Raw genomic sequence first — 16406 nt, forward strand, 5'->3', positions numbered from 1 at the left:
GTACAACTATATACTGGGGGGACTTGGGGAGAAATAGCAGAAGGAAAAAAAGAGAGAGAACCATGCATATATACTTAACAAGAAACATGTGAAAGAACATCTTGTGTTCTTCACACTAGTAAAAACCTGGAAACAACCCAAAGACCCATCAACAGAAAAGTGGATAAATTAACTTTGGTAGATCCAGACAATATTACATAGGAGTTGGAAGGAATAAACCACAAAGATAACAATACGGTTAGTTTTTAGCAGTATAATATTGTTGCTACCACTTATGTCCCAAAAAGTTACACATACCATGATATACACTTTCTACTAAAAAAAAATCACACACAGACTTTCGAGAAAGACAGAGGGAGGAAGACAGGGTGAGTGGGAAGAAGAAAGGAAGGAAACTTTTAAATACAGGATGTAGGCTAATGATTACTTCCAATAAAGAGAGAACACATAGACAGTAGTTATTGTCAGGTTCCTAGATTTTGTTACAGATGGGGTTCTTTACATTATCCAAAACGACTAATTAAAAAACGGAAAGAAAAAGGTTAGTCCACGGATTAATGATGAGTACACATCATGAACTCAGGATTATAACTGGTCCAATTCCATACAAACACTGGAGATCTTTTTTGAAAAGAAAAGAAAAAACAGAGCAGGCTGAAAATTAAGATGCCAATGGAGAGGTGGTGACAGGTTTCAGAGCTGACCCCACAGCCCCGGGGCTGACAGTATGGCCGTTCTTTCCCCTGCCTGCCTATGTGCACGGGTCTGCCAGAATCGTCCTTCTCTGCCCGGAACTCCCGGGGTCCGTTCGAAAATCGTTTTCTCGGCAAAAAGGGTGCAGAAGCCCTACCGAGGCTCCGGGACCGTGGACAGCGCCCTGGCCCCGCCCACGGTGGGCGTGTCTGAGGCCGGGAGACGGGGCGGGGCCTCAGCGCGCCCCCGCAGCGCGGCGCTCCAGGAGCCGCGGAGGGCGGGCGAGGCTGGCGGGAAGCGGCGCGCGCTGCGGCCAGGAGGGGGCGCTCAGGGGCCGCGGCCCCCCACCTTGAAGACCCTCCCCCGCGTCTCCTGTCCCCCCACACGGCGGCCCCTTCCGGCCCAGTGCCCAGAGCTCCCGGGGGCTCCTCGTAACTGCTAGGCCCGCCCCGCCAAGAAAACGAGGAGGCCCTGGCTGCCGCGGCGCGGGGCAGTGGCATCCCTCCGCGCCAGCCACATCGGCATCGCGCCCGCCCGTCCGCCTCTCCTTCTTCCTCTGCCCGATCCGCCCCGCAGTCGGGAGCGGCTGCCGACCCGAGCATTCGGGGAGAGGCCGCAGCGAACCGCGGCAGACACCCGCGGCAACCGGCCAGCCTGGCCGTCCTCCCCAGACGAGAGCAGGGCGAGGACTGCGGGGCGGCGGCCAGCACGCCAGGCCCACGGCCAGCTCCCGAGGACGGCGCCAAATGGGCTGGGCCGCGCTCGCCGGGCCCGCCAGACCGCGCCGGGTCCTCCAGACCGCGCGCCGGGCCCGCCAGACCACGCTCTCCAGGCCAGGTCCGCCAGACCAGACCGCCCTGGCAGGGCCCCACCAGACCAGACCGCGCCGGGTCCTCCAGGCCGCGCTCTCCAGGCCGGGTCCTCCAGACCAGGCTGCGCGCGCCAGGCCCGCCAGACCGCGGTCTCCAGGCCGGGCCCGCCAGACCAGGCCGCGCTCGCCCAGGCCCGCCCGGCCACGCCGGGTCCTCCAGACCGCGCTCTCCAGGCCGGGTCCGCCAGACCGCACTGGGTCCGCCAGACCGCGCGCTGGGCCCGCCAGACCGCGCGCCGGGTCCTCCAGACCGCGCGCTGGGCCCGCCGGACCGCGCCAGGCCCACCCGACCGCGCGTGCCAGGGCCTCCAGACCGCAACCTCCAGGCCAGCTCGGCCAGACCAGGCCGCGCTCGCTGGGCCCGCCAGACCAGGCCGCGCTCGCCGGGCCCGCCAGATCGCGCCGGGTCCTCCGACCCGCGCCGGGCCGCACGCGCCAGGTCCTCCAGACCGCGCTCTCCAGGCCGGGTCCTCCCAACCAGACCCCGCGCGCCGGGCCCACCAGACGGCGCTCTCCAAGCCGGGTCCGCCCGACCGGGCCGCGCTCTCCAGGCCAGGCCGCGCCGGGTCCTTCAGACCCTGCGTACCAGGCCCGCCCGGCCCAGCTCTCCAGGGCCCGCCGGACCGCGCCGGGTCCTCCAGACCGCGCTCTCCAGGCCGGCTCCGCTAGACCAGGCCGAGCTCGCCCGGGCCTACCCGACCAGACCGCGCTGGCGAGGCCCCACGAGACTAGACCGCGCCGGCTCCTCCAGGCCGCGCTCTCCAGGCCCGGTCCTCCAGGCCAGGCTGCGCACGCCAGGCCCCCCGGACCGCGCGCTCCCGGCCGGGCCCGCCAGACCGGGCCGCGCTCGCCTAGGCCCGCCAGACCAAATGGCCTTGGCCGGGCCCGCCAGGCCGTGGCGGGTGCGCCAGATGGCGGCCTCCAGGCCGGGCCCACCAGACCGCGCCGGGTCCGCCAGACCACGCGCTGGGCCCGCCAGACAGCGCTCACCAGGCCGGGCCCTCCAGGCCGCGCTCGCCCGGGCCCGCCAGACCAGGCCGCGCTCACCGGGACCCGCCAGATCCGGCCACGCTCCACAAGCCAGGCCACGCCCGGTCCTCCCGACCCTGCGCGCCCGGGGGCCCACCAGGCCCCGCTCGCCCGGGCCCGCCAGACCCGGCCACGCTCTACAGGCCAGGCCGCGTCGGGTCCTCCAGACCCTGCGCGCCAGGCCGCGCTCGCCCGTACCCGCCAGGCCCAGCCACGCTCTCCAGGCCCGGCCGCGCAGGGTCCTCCAGACCCTGCGCGCCAGGCCGCGCTCGCCAGAGCCCGCCAGAGCAGGCCGCGCGCCGGGCCTGCCCGGCCTCGCCTGCAACCCGCGGCGGCCGCGGCCGAGCCCAGCCGAGCTCGCAACTCGACCTCGCTGAGGCTGCACGGCCTGGCGCTGCCAACGTCAGCAGCGGCCGCCGGGCCTCCCCCGCGGCCGCCGGGCCTCGCCAACACCTCGCTCAGAGCCTGCCACGCAGGCAGGCAGCCTTCTCCGTGCTAGTCGCAGGCGCGCTCCAGCAAGGCTTCCCTCGCTCCCCACCTTCCCTTCTTTATTGTATCGTGTCCTTCAACGCGTACTGTGCTCATGTTATTTCACCCAACTCAAAGAGAATCCTCTCTCTCTACCCGATTTTTCCCTCCAGCTGCTGCCTCGTATTTCTGCTCCTCTTTATATTAACACTCTTTAAAAGAAATTTCTATTCTTGCTACCACCGACTACCCCCTCAGATACTGCCCCTTGTCCCCTGTGCTGGCTGTTCCCCCAGAGAACTACGTGACTCCCTCCCTGGACTCCGTGTCTTTGCTTAAATGTCAACTTCTCAGCGACACTTACCCCGCTGAATATTCCTGAACACGTACTCTCCTGAGACTACCCCACTCCCCCAGCACTCTGGACTTTTCCTTCCTTCTCTTTTTTACAGCATCCATCACATTGTAACATACTATTTAGCCAGTGTTTGTTTTTGTCTGTTTCCCACTCCCTAAGATGCAAGCTCCAGGAGAAAAGGGCTTTTTGTCTGTTTTAGTGACTGAGTCATTCAAATATTTGTTATAAAGAAATAAATGAATATTAAATGTTGACTGCTTTAAAAATAGAATTTATACAGCTATCTTTTAAGATGTGATCTAACCAAGTAAATCAGAATAAAATATACTAGAATTTATTGAACCATCCCCATACACTTAGGCTATTCTGGCATATCTGCCACAACTAACAATGCTACCAAAAAAAAAATGTGTACAAAAATCTATGTACCGTACTAAGTCCTCTATTGGCAAGATTTACAAAAGTAGGTTATGGGAATATATGTCTTAAAATTTCACAGATATTGCCAGACTATCAGGAGAGACCATAAATGAGATAAAAACATGAGTTGTATCTAAAACTCAACCAGATATCATCTTAAATATCCAATAGAACAATATGGTTTTAAGAAAATGAAAGAATCTAGGGTTTAAGAGGAAAAGATACTTTCACATCATAATAGTCGGAGATGCAGAATTCAAGCCAGTGGGCAACGTGGACGGCTGCTGTAGATTTCCATGAGTGCACACAAGAATCAGACAATATGAATATCGCCTGGAGCCAGGGGCCAGGCTCCTCAAAGTAAATGAAGTCACTTGACACGGCAACTATGATCGGATTCAATGCGTCCTACCCAGGTCACCAAGAAGCAGCAATCAGAATCCCAGGCATTGGCGGTAAGTAACCTCAATTAACACTCTTCCCTGGTGGGTACATTCCATCAGTTCAATGGGCTGGTAACAGGCTTCCTGAAGTGCATATGTAGCTTTAACCCTCAGAAAGGTTACTTAACTTAAAAGCACAGTATTAGCATTTGGGATGTTAGGAGGAATGTGAATACATTCGGAATTTTTACATCCTTGCAATGTTTAACGTTATAACTCCAATTCAAAGGTTATAACTGAGCAAATGATTTACACCTGGGACACAGCATTAACCCATCTAAGACAACTTCAGGTTTATCATATTTCTAAGTTTAAACCATTAGATTTATAAGGATTATTATAACTATTTAAGTTTTCATTGTCAGACCAGACATCTAAAGTACTTTAAAAGGAAATCAAACTTCTAAAATGTATAAATCACTTTAAAATGTGGTATAGATGATTCAACTAGGTTGTAAATGAAACCAACGTTGTTCACGGGGCCCATAAAAATGACCTGCTAGACTTTTGTGTGTAACAATATCATCTGCCTAAGAAAGAACTAATGGATATTCTTAATCAAAAATAATATAACACTGTTTAAACTAAAGTTGAGGTCTTAATATCTGTTTCTAAGTATTAAAACTGCCCTTGTGGGCACTATAAAACTCAAATGAACAATTATCTTCCCAGAAGGGCTACAGACAACCATCTTCCCATCGCAATGTGGGAATGTGCCGTTTCTAGGCTCCTTGCCAGCACCCTATGATTCAACCATTTAAACTTCTGACAATTTGAAGAAAAATGAGATTTCATCACTGCTTTGATTTGCATTCACACCTGGCTTACTAATGAAGTTGTGCCGACCATCTGGATTTCTTCTTTTGTGAATTGCCTGTTGTTAGACCTTGCCACTTTTTTCCCGGGTTGTCCTTCTTATCCTTTATCAAGAGAAGTTCTTACCTCCTCCAGATTACATTTCTATTTTACTAGGTTTTTTCCCCATGTCCTACTCTCTTTTTACTTTTAACTCAAATTCATTTCTGGTAGATATGCGGGAGAAGTCTAATGCTGTTTCCTCACAGATATATAATTTTTACACCCAAATTTTTGGTTATACGTTAAGATCTCATACACACTGGATCTATTGCTATACCAGCCCTTCTGTTCCTCTGATCTACTGGGAGCTCCAGTTTTTGCGGCTGCTTTCAAAATTCACATTTTTCCTTTCTAGCAAGTTTGTAAGAAGTTAGTTTCTCAGTTGTCCTCTCAGCCAGGCGTTCGGAATTCCCATCATGGTTCCTCTTTTAGCTCGACACCCGTCTGATGTGACCTTATGACTCACAAAACAACACAGCCTTGAATCAGCCTGCAGGCTCAGGAGCCGGCCGCTGAGCATCCAAACCTACAACCGTGCAGCCTCTGGCAAGCCGCTTATCCATGCTGTGCTCCAGTGTCTCCGTTTATAAAATGAGGGGAATGACATCACCGACCTCAAAAAGTTGTTGAATGAATTCAATGAGACATTTCCCTTAAAAACATAATGCCTGGCACCTATGTGCCTGACAAATTTAGTTACTATCTAGTTATAAAACTAAATTTTAATAATAAATTATACAATAGAAATATTGGATAACACAAATTAGCCAGATTAAATCTGAGTCTAGATTATCTCTGTGCAAATGTCGTCACTCTTCTTCACCCATACTAGTTTGCTTTCTTGAGTTGAAGGACAGGGCAGTACCTGCCAGTGCTGAAAGTTCACACCCCCTCTGGTACCATTCTCTCCCTTGGGGAGTTTGAAGCACTGGGAAAAGTATGTCATGTGAGTCTGGGAGTAAAATGAGATTGGAAACGGCTGGCTTCTGTCCTCATCAACTCAACTTATAACTCAGCTTTTAACTCAGCAGTTACCTTTGGCCTCTCCCCTTTAACCAACCTCTCCTATTTCATCAGGCCCAGCTTTCTAAAACACATTTTACCACATCACCTCCCCCATGACCCTCACAAAGGATCTACAATGGATCTACTACCTACCCCAGAAAACATCAACTCTCCTGCCTAGCTTTCAAAGTCGACCTAAACTTGGTCATCCTCAAATTCTGTCCAGCCATGCCAACCTCACAAATCATGTTCCTTGTCTGCACCTGGCATCTGTCTGTTACATTACACTATACTACCACAAACCAGAAGACACGCTTCCACTAGCCAGAACTACTACAGTCAAGGATTATCATAAAGTCAAGAGGAGACTACTTTTCCTCTTTCTGAAAACCTGAGTAACATTGGCCAACAGGCCCATGTGTGGCCTCTCTCCACGAATCGTTGAAAGATCGCAACCAGGAAGGTAGCAATCACATTTGAAAGTTTTTTGAGGATATCACAAAATGATAAAACTTGTCTGACCCAAGAGTTCAGAACAAGAGTTCTGGCGGCTTCTCACATCTCTATCCTGGGCCTCAATTCCCTCTTACCTGTGTTTGCGGTCTGGACAGTCTCCTTGCTGGGAGAGAGGTAAACCAAACAGAGTTGGGCCTCAACGAGCAGACCTCACAAACCTTACTCTTCTGACTCCAAACATTACTTTCTAAAAAGCCCTTTCACTAGGTTTAGGAATTTCCATTGGAAATGACAGGATGGAGCCACCACAGTAAGCTGCCCCTCCCAACTCCAAAAACCTACCTAGCACGCTCTCCTCACCCCCAGTCATCCGCTGTCTCTGTTTCATGACTGTCCCTCACCATCAGGCTTCACCATTCAAACTGCCTTGCTCAAAGGTCACCACAGATATTCACGCCCCCAAATCCAAGGATGACGCCGGCCACTTTGATGTCTGCCCTAGGTCTCCCGCTCTGGGCCTCTGCCCCTTTCCGGCTCCACGTGACTTGGCAGAGCTGTCAGTCCACCTGGACTCAGCATCCTCACCAGAGGAGTGGGATCCTGACCCAAAGGGAGGGCACTCGGGGAAACGAAATCAGCCCTAGGAGAGTCAAGTTGGCACTTTTTTCTCTGCGACTGGGTATTTAGGGCTATTTAATTTTGAATGAAAGCCTAACACCAATGACCATCTTTGAGCCGACGTAAATACTGAGTGCCTGATGAGAATCAAACCACCACGGAAGCAGCAGAAAGGTACGAGGAGGGGAAGCGGGCTGGGCACTAGAGGAAATGGGGTGAGGGCGGGAGAAGAGCACAAACAGGGTTTAAGACAAACATGAGAAGGCAGAGCCATAGAAGAAACATCCTTCTCCATCAAGAAATACACAGGTGCATAATTCTTCATAATGATTGACACAGTGTATCCACTAGATGGAAGTAACCTAATTTAACTTCACAGGGACATTCAAATTGTTACCACTTTTAACTATCATAAAACATAAAATATATATTACAGGTGATAAGCACATATAGCTGTGTCGATAGCTAGATACGTAGTATTCTTTTTGCAAACTTGGGATCATGCTGTCCATCCAGTAATTTAAGGGCGGTTTTACTTACCCACGGAACGATAGCTGTTTGTCTTCAAGTCGTGCATACAAACAGCACTTGATGACCCACACTGGGCAATATTCATATTTCCACAGAAGTTGATTTTATAAAGCACGTTATTTTTGATGTCAACAGCTTCCCATGTATAACTAGAAAGAAAGAAAAACAATTTGTCACTGTCACTGATCTGCCAATAATTAAACTTCTCTAGTTTTACATTCGAGCCACATTTGCTGCAGACAAGCACAGCCTAGAAGACACACTTTCATTAGCCAAAAATACTAAAGTCAAACTATGTGAAGCTGGACAGAAGCCAGGGCAGAAACCACTAAATACCACCTCATTCTAGTTCAACCCACCCCGAAGCCGCCTCAGGACTCTAGGATCATCAAAACACTTAAAAGTCTGCCATTAATTTAAGACTATCAACTCAGATAAGTAACTGCTCAAGAATCATGATGAATGTAAGATAGTAACCTTTTTAATCACGCTGGAATGCTGAAAAGTCACAGGACTGTTTTTAACTTTAAAACTAGTTACGGCATGAAAGACAGCTCTACTGCGGGTTTTACTTTTTACAGCTAGAGTTCAGATCTGAGCTGACAAGGTGAAGTTGTACAATGAGTCAACGACCTGATTCAAAAAACAGACAAAATCAACTTTAGGTGGATCCACTACATTGAGCATTTTACATGCATTAAAAACTCATTGTTCAAACCTCTGGCAAAGCAGACACTGAGTAATTGTTAATGAACCAATCTGCATCCTTGGGACAAAATAATAGTTTGTCAGTTTTGTCAAAACAATTATTCTCAATTCTCCACTCTTCCCGGGGGACAATCTTTTGCCCATTTTGTAAAAGAGGGATAATGTCCTCAGCCCAGATAGAGACAAAGAAAGAGGAAACTGACTACAAAGTTCCCTGCAAGATGCAAAGATACTGTATTAATGCCACAGCACGGCTGAAAGGAAGGGAGACAGATTAAATCAGAATTGCTCAGGCTCGGCCTACCCAGGCGTTGTGTGGGGGGCTGGGGTTGAGACCTTGAGCCCGAGGGGCCCTGAGACCACTGTGTGCGTCAGGAGTTTATCTACCCAGAGCAGCACCGCCCTGATGAGAGAAAGCACTCCATCACAGAAGTAGCAATTCACTCCCCAGAGCTCCCCATGCACCAGGCAGCAGGGCAATGACTCGGCACAAAACCCAGGCAATGCACCACCCCCCCCAGAAGCAGTCTCCCCATAGCCCCGTACAGCAATGGAGCAACCCCAATAGCGGGAATGTCGGCAGGCAAGGAGCGGAGCCTCCTCCTGAGCCCAGGTCTGGGACGGATCAGATCCATCTGCCAAGAAGCCGAGGGACATAAACACACGTCAGCATTCAGGCAGGGTGGCGCTCCCCTGAAGTTCTGACAGCCATCGGCTGGAAACCTGAAAAACAGGCTGGTGTGCTTGGTAAGTGCCCAGCCTTGGGGTGTCGCCAGGATGGAAAGCAGTTACCACTGAGCTCAGCTTCTGCACCAGTAACACCTCAGAGCTGTCTCCTAACTCGAGGCAGGCACGAGAAAATAACCCAAGAATTGCCAGGCACGAAAGTCATCAAAGAGGCACCGAGGAGTACAGCGATGATCAAGAGAGTCAGAGTCCCTGCCCTCCTGGAGTGTCTAACCCAGGAGGGGACAGAAAAGAAACAAGTAAACAATTTCCCAAGATAATTCCACCTATCATACCTGTGAGCGCAGACAAAAACACAATCGCGTAATAAGACAGGAAATGAGCGAAGAGCTACTTTAGACTGGGAAGTCTTCTGAGATGATATTTGCCCCGGGACTTGAAGGACAAAAAGGGGCAACCCAGGGGGAGATACGGTGGGAGGGATATTCCAGCAGCCGGACTAGCCACTGCGAGATCCTGAGGCGGGCAAGAACTCAGCACGTTGGTGGGAAGGAAAGGAGGGCGATGTGGCTGGAGCGAGGAGGACCAGGAGGGCAGCAGCAGGTGACGGCGAGGCGCTGGGGACACCTGGCCACACAGGGACCTTGCAGATCAAAGGAAGCAGTTTGATTTTGTACTTGAAGCCAAGGAAGGCCATTCGAAGACACTATGGATTTTTCCTTAAAATTTCAAGCTAGTGTTTTTATTCACAAAGAATTTGTACAAATTTTTCTACTGATTACAGTTACTTAAGGAATAATGCTAATCTCTTACCCAGGGGCCATGACTGAGGTTTTCCAAGATAGTAGACATCAAATTTAAAACCTTGGCAGCGGCGTCATCAAAGTGTTTCACAACCCCGAGTATATGAGAGAGGTACATAAAGGTATCATTTTAGAATGAGTCAGCTGGTAGGAATCAACTCCGAAGAACCAAAGAAATCCATGCAGTACCTAAAATGCTATGCCTGTCTTAAAAACAGAAATACACCACTGTTTTTGCAAAGATGATATTTCAATAAGGTAAATGAAAAGAGTGTGTGTTTGGAGGGCAGAAAACACATTTAAAAAAGTGTAAAATGGGGGATGTTGTCCTGATTATCTGGAAATCAGAGTCCCTAAAAAAAGTCTCGCTTCCTTTGGTGTTATTCCTTTTCTCGATTTGCATTTCATACTTGCTTTGTCAAGATTTCTCGAAATGATCAGTGTTTAGGGGAATGGGGGGATCCTATGAAAGGACCTGAGTGCTAGTTTTTTTCAGGGGGCTGATCCAACCACATTCCACAGGGCAGCCCCCTCTATGCTGGCACCTTCCGTGCCAGTCACATACCCAACCCACAGCACCTGGGTGAAGAGCCCTTAGTCACATCACCTAAAAATGAAGGAATGGCCACAGCATGACTCTAAACTATACCCTGCAGGCATCTACAGGCCGTCAGCACTTGAAATGTTCTGATTCCAACGGACACAGGTCTGCTTTAAAACAAATGAACGTACCTGGTAACTTGCATCACTAGGAGCTCAGAAATAGCCATTCAGTTGCAACAATCTCTCTGAAAACTCCTGAATCACACTTCAAAAACCATTATGTACTCTGGGATGCACCCTAGTCAAACGATCATTTAGATATGCTTCCCCGAGTAGGAAATATTTTTTAAAGACTAGTTCATAATCAACTTGAAAGTCATATATAACTATCCGAAAGCACTTTCTAAAAAACATCACGTGTCTGAAACTAGATGATTCTAGACTCTTTGCCACATGAAAGGCCAAACCACCAGAATGTCCCAGGCTGAAATCATTCTTTAAATTTATGCTGAAGTTTAAAAGCGCCGTGGTCATATTCCAGAACCAGAGAATAGTTTCAGAAGCAATAAAAGTATTGCAGACTAAATAAAATTTAATGATATCTTTGAGGAATAATAAACTTTTGTCCAAAAGATTGTCGACTAGAAAATTCCCTACCGGAAGTGAACATGTACAGCCAAAACTCGGAAACCCAGCAGTATGACTATTTCACAGCGAAGGGAGACCATTCGGCTGAGATTCACAAAACACTCAACATTCTAGACCAAGCTATTTGAGCGTATACAAGTAAAGACTTGAGGAAAAAAAACTGATAGGAAAAAAGGAGACCAAGATATTAGATCAAAGAGAAAACTAAGCTGTAATATTAAAATTTGAAATTTTAGCAAGAACCAAACCTCTGGAAGAAAATATTTGCAAGCTTTGTGGAAATGTGGTCTTCACTCAAAGACACACATAAAAATGTTTTAAACATATTTGCGCCCCCAGCATGTCCTGCAGCAGGAGAGGTACGTACGCCCAGTGGGCATTTTCTTGAAATCCTAACACTTGTCACTGTCAAGTCCTCTAAAGTCACTTTGGCGCTATGCCATATTCCATCTCACGAGGGAAACAACAGGATGCAGGGATGAGGGGCAGGGAAAACCACAAAGGTCCGAAGCAGCAGCTGGTCGTTGGAAAACATCACCCAGAAGCCCTGCCCACTTGCGAAATTCAGTTCACATCCTCGAAGGAGGCAGCTTAATCCCAGTTGCTCTTCTGGACGCAAAACCATCTGTGCAAGAATCCTGGCTTTGAAAATCAGCAAGAGCAAGCAAAATTCTTGCCATTTTACCTCACTGTCCAGGGTGTAAGATGTCCCCCTCCCACTCTCAAAAGATCCAAACGCATTTCAAAGCCAACCTGACAATTCTGAATCGACATGTACGGAAAGTAAGCCCCCTGGACCTCGTGGGCTCGTCCCCCCGCGTCCATAACCCTGACGCCAGCCCTACTGGCATTCCCCACCAGTCAGGGCACGATCTTAGGTGTCGGGCATCTCCAACAACAACTACTCTGGACATGAACGCTTTCCCTCCCAGAACAGTAACTGGCAGGCACAGAATCAATATTTACTGACGGGTGGAGGAGGAAACCGGGCCGGTGGACCAGGAACGCATCAGAGCACAGCTCTCAGCACGGGCGCTAACACCCGCTGAGCAAAGCCGCCCAGGCACTGGGCGCCATCATTCAACTCTCCCAAGGTCCTCAGCCGGAGAGGCAAGGATTCTAAGGCTCAGAAAGGTCAAGCCCCTGCCCAGCATCTCCTGATCATGAGATGACAAGGCCAGGAATACGCCCCAAGGACAAGTGATTACACAAAGGGCAACTGCCTCGTGTGTTATCAATTTTTTAAAGTTTTTTTACCTTTTCAGAAAATACTTAGCTTCAGTTACAACACTGAAACTGGCAAATAATTCCACAAAACCTGAGTTGAAATCTTGTCACAATTATTGCCACTAGAATGACAGATTCTGAACGGCACAAAGATTTCCAGAGTGAATGAGTCCCTCCGACGATGGCCCCTGATGAGAAGCGGTGAGCTCTGAAGAGCCGGGCCGCCCCACGTCACGCTGATCAACAGATCCCCTACTTTTCCTAGCTCAACTTCTTCCCCAAGTTTTCAACTTCGGCTGCTCTTTACCCTCCGTCCAGTTCTGCTTTCTCTTCTGCACAGTGCGAATTGCCAAACACCAGCGGCACGGCCTTCTGCAACCTCTCTTCCCTCACTCAACTGGTTTCCACACAAGGAGTATCAGGGCCCTCAGCGCCTCCTTCCCCCCGGCTGCACTCGCCTCACTTTTTTACCCAAGCTGGGTGAGGAGTCCACTACAAAGGTACACATCTATACCGTTCTCCTCATCTCAGCTTCACTCTCCTTTGAAATGACCACTTAGCTCACTAGTTAGCTGCCCTCCAAAAAAACCCCACCGAGAGTCCCACAGTGAGTGTCATCAGGAACTCGGGAACACGCCACAATCAAACCATCAGAGCCAGCAGGGAACCGGGCAGGGGAGAAGTCACACCCCAGGCAAACAACTTGCAGAGATCTCTGGTTTTAAAGCGAATTCTGTGGCTGAAATATGCCCTGGACGCGGGCAATTAACTTCACCGTGGAAGCTGAGCACACAGGCTGGGTGGTTCCCGTAGTTCAAGAAAGCTTAAGACCGTCTGCCCCCGACTGTAACCCCACCGCCTCTACCGAAACCATCCTGGACTCCCGCAGTCAGTCTGCGGCCGTTCAGCGGCACAGAGGTCCCATTTTAACCTCATTTGGTTTAAGTTTCATAATATCCTGAAAGGTGCTGGCAGATTACCAGGGAGAAGGAAGCACACAAGTGGCATACTGTCAACTAATGCAGAGACAGGAAGGCGTTTCTCCTTGCCCAACACCGCTCGAGCAAACGCCACATTCAGAACCCAACTGGTCAGGACTGAACAATCTCGGGGTAGCAAATCTAACCGGCTGGCACAACTGCCTGGAGTTCAGAAAGCTTAGTGAAGAGAAACGCAGAGCCACCTCCCCTGACCGAGGTAGAAATGTCTGTCCGGAAGAAAGAGAGAAGTCAGAAGAAAAAGGCACAGAGGCACAACAGGACAATATTTGTAAACTCTTGGACACTGGTGTCTTACTGTGACACCTCTCAAGTTTCGGACGTCATCACTGAATACCTGCAAAACTACAATACCTTGTAAAATATAATTTGGGGTTCTTTCATTGTTAAAACAGCTAACATCTAAAATAAAGTCTACAAAATTCAATTATACAATGTATGGCATGCCCAACCCCTTAAGGAAAAATATCTTAGAAAAACCGAGTTCCTTCCCTCCCACACAAAACAGCTCCATGACCTCTCAATCTGCCCTCTCCTCGTGGACTGTCACAGGGCCACGGTCTTTTGAAATAGACCTTAGTTCCCTCACTCCCTGTGAGTCTTCGGGTTTATAGGAATGGTCATGTGGCTATTAAACGTTTTATTACTGGCCTCCAATTATCGGTATATAAAGCAGGAGAGAGGTAGAATAGAATCAGTAATAAAATTAATGAGCATGTGCGAATCTATAATTTGGTTTCTTTAAAAAAAAAAAATAGCCCAGTTGGTGATATATGAGCTAAATTCACATAACATGGTCACTGGCTAGAGGGATGTTTTTCTGACTCTAGAGCAAGCAGCAAATCTGAAACTTTGGGGACGAGGGGAATGCAAAGTCTTTCCAGCACGAACATCCAAAAAGATTTTCCTGCGTTTGGCCTGCATCCAAGTCCTCCAGCAGAATATTCTGGAAATCATTTGGCTCACTACTGCAGATAGTTTCTCAGCTCATACACCCAGCCCACTAATCTTCAAAAGTCTGGAACAGTCTCCTAAACTAAGAAGCGGGGAGAGGGGAAGGGAGAAAGGAGGACATGGAAAGAGACACGGTTTCCCAAATGGACATTTGCAGCAGAATGTCAAGAGCAAAACGTAACCACGGTGGTCGACAACTTGCCGCTGTTGACACTAAAAGAGAAAAATCTGATTTGGAGGGATAAATCCCCACCCTGATATGAAGACTGGGCAACACATGAGCCTGACGTGGCGCGGCCAGAGCATATATAGGAAGTACTTCACTTCCTATTCTAACAAACCCACAAAGCTGTGGATAAAGATATGGGGCCTGCAAAAAACAAAGGCGGCAAGGATGTGCCAAACATTAGTCTCTGGTTTTCCTTGGTAGTAAAGCAGGGTCTGGGGCCAGGAAGCCAGCTGGCTGGAGAGGGATCCGGCTGGAAGCAAGGCTCCAGTCAGCACCAGAACCCAGGGCACCAGGGTGTGGGTGTTGGGGCCCAATCATGCTTTCAAAACCAGCATGGGGATGGGCAGACAGAGGCAATGCAGGAGAGAGGTGAGCCTCCCTCAGGAAGGTGCCATGGCAACGGTGCAGAGAGCCCCAGCCCCGGCCCTGAACCCCATACCGGCCGGACCAGCTGCGCGGGACGTGCTTAATCTCTCTTGAGGCCCAGCTTCCTCGTCTATGAACCTGAGTCCTCCGCAAGGTCACCGGGAGGAAAATCGAGACCAGAAAGTCGAGCTTTTGAGAGACTATGATCTAAGGCTTTCATCTGGATCAATAGAAGGATTCAGACTGCTTAAAAATTAAGTTTACAAAAAAACGTAAGTTGGCTTGGGGCCGCCTAAAGGAATGTCACATGACACTGGCAAGGAACTGGAGAGGAGAGAGGGAGGGAGGGGCAAGCCCTTGTCTTGGGCTATCTCCAGGGGGCTGACAGAGCTCAAGACAGAGACCAGGGGCTCAGGACACATGGAGACACACACACACACACACCCCAGCTGCCTCCTGGGATCTCTCAGGACAGGCCGGCCACTTCAGGCCTACCCAAGCCCGCACCATGTAGCCACCAGCTGCCACCAGAACAGAGGCCCGATTAATCAGAAACTTCTGGCAGAGGAGCAGGGGGAAGAGGGCAGGACATACTCTTCCCAAAGAGGTTTCACTGAAACGCCATGTGTGGAATTCTTAGTAAATCGGCAAGTGACCCTCCACGACATAAAGCTACCACAAAGGCCCGCGCTGTCCTCCCTGGGCTGCGCCTCCTGCATTTTCGCTCAGATCAACTCTAGGGTATCGGGACGCAGGCCGGTATTTCAACCCTCAACCCTGCCCTGGGAGGATTTTTTTAAATCAGAGTAATTATCTGAATGTTCCCATCCTTCATTCCCCATACGCATAAAGAAGGGTTGGAGTAATTATACGGATGTGTGAATTCAACTGCATTTAAAGTTGACCCAGCCCACAGCCTAGAGTTGAAACCTGAATGCTCAGTCTCCTAGTCGGCTAGCACCAACGTCCCGGAAAACCCTCCCGGACCCAGTGCCCGTCCGTCAGCGCCCCAACTACAGGGGAAAGTCTGCCCTCCTAAGGGCTGGGCAGTCACTCGCTGGCTAGTTCATGATGCTCATGAAGCCACTATCTGGGCTGGTTCTTCACGGGGCCAACGTGGCTCACACAGGACAAAAGGTTCTGCTTTGAAGATGCTGGCGTCAAATGTCAGGTTGGCACGTACAGCTCAGCAAAACCCGACACCCAGCTGGGAAAAGGAAACACACAGCACGCCCCTTTAGTGCCAAGTCAGGTATCACCTTCACGCCTTCCTTTAAGGAGAGCAGCATTATCTCACCTAATCTTTAAAAGCTTTTAAGAAGAATAAGGGGAACATCTGTTGAGCAACTACATGCCCCACACTTTCGCTGAATGATCCGTGGACACCGGCACTTGACTTCCGCCCAACCTTTCCAGGCAGGTGTTGCCCCCCCACTTTACAGACACAGAAAGATGGCCTACTGTGGTCGGTGAGCTTGTCTCCCGTCAAAAAT

The 16406-nt window shown here is 49.9% G+C and overlaps 1 protein-coding gene across 2 annotated transcripts in view; it reads right to left on the reverse strand.

Moving 5' to 3' along the window:
- The window catches only part of IGF2R (insulin like growth factor 2 receptor), a 115813-nt gene that overhangs the window by 87185 nt on the left and 12222 nt on the right, over window positions 1-16406 (reverse strand). Inside the window, exons 1-2 of one of the 2 annotated variants that reach the window (XM_005608119.4) lie at window positions 9005-9189; window positions 7760-7899 (exon numbers count right to left, since the gene is read on the reverse strand). In XM_005608119.4, coding sequence (XP_005608176.1) covers window positions 7760-7899; window positions 9005-9093 — 229 coding nt within the window. In that variant the 5' untranslated portion in view covers window positions 9094-9189. Of the gene's footprint in view, window positions 1-7759; window positions 7900-9004; window positions 9190-16406 lie in introns of those variants that run through there. The other variant, XM_023632974.2, reaches the window with a different exon arrangement.

Source organism: Equus caballus, chromosome 31 (genome assembly GCF_041296265.1).
Source record: "Equus caballus isolate H_3958 breed thoroughbred chromosome 31, TB-T2T, whole genome shotgun sequence".
NCBI classification, from domain to species: Eukaryota; Metazoa; Chordata; class Mammalia; order Perissodactyla; family Equidae; genus Equus; species Equus caballus.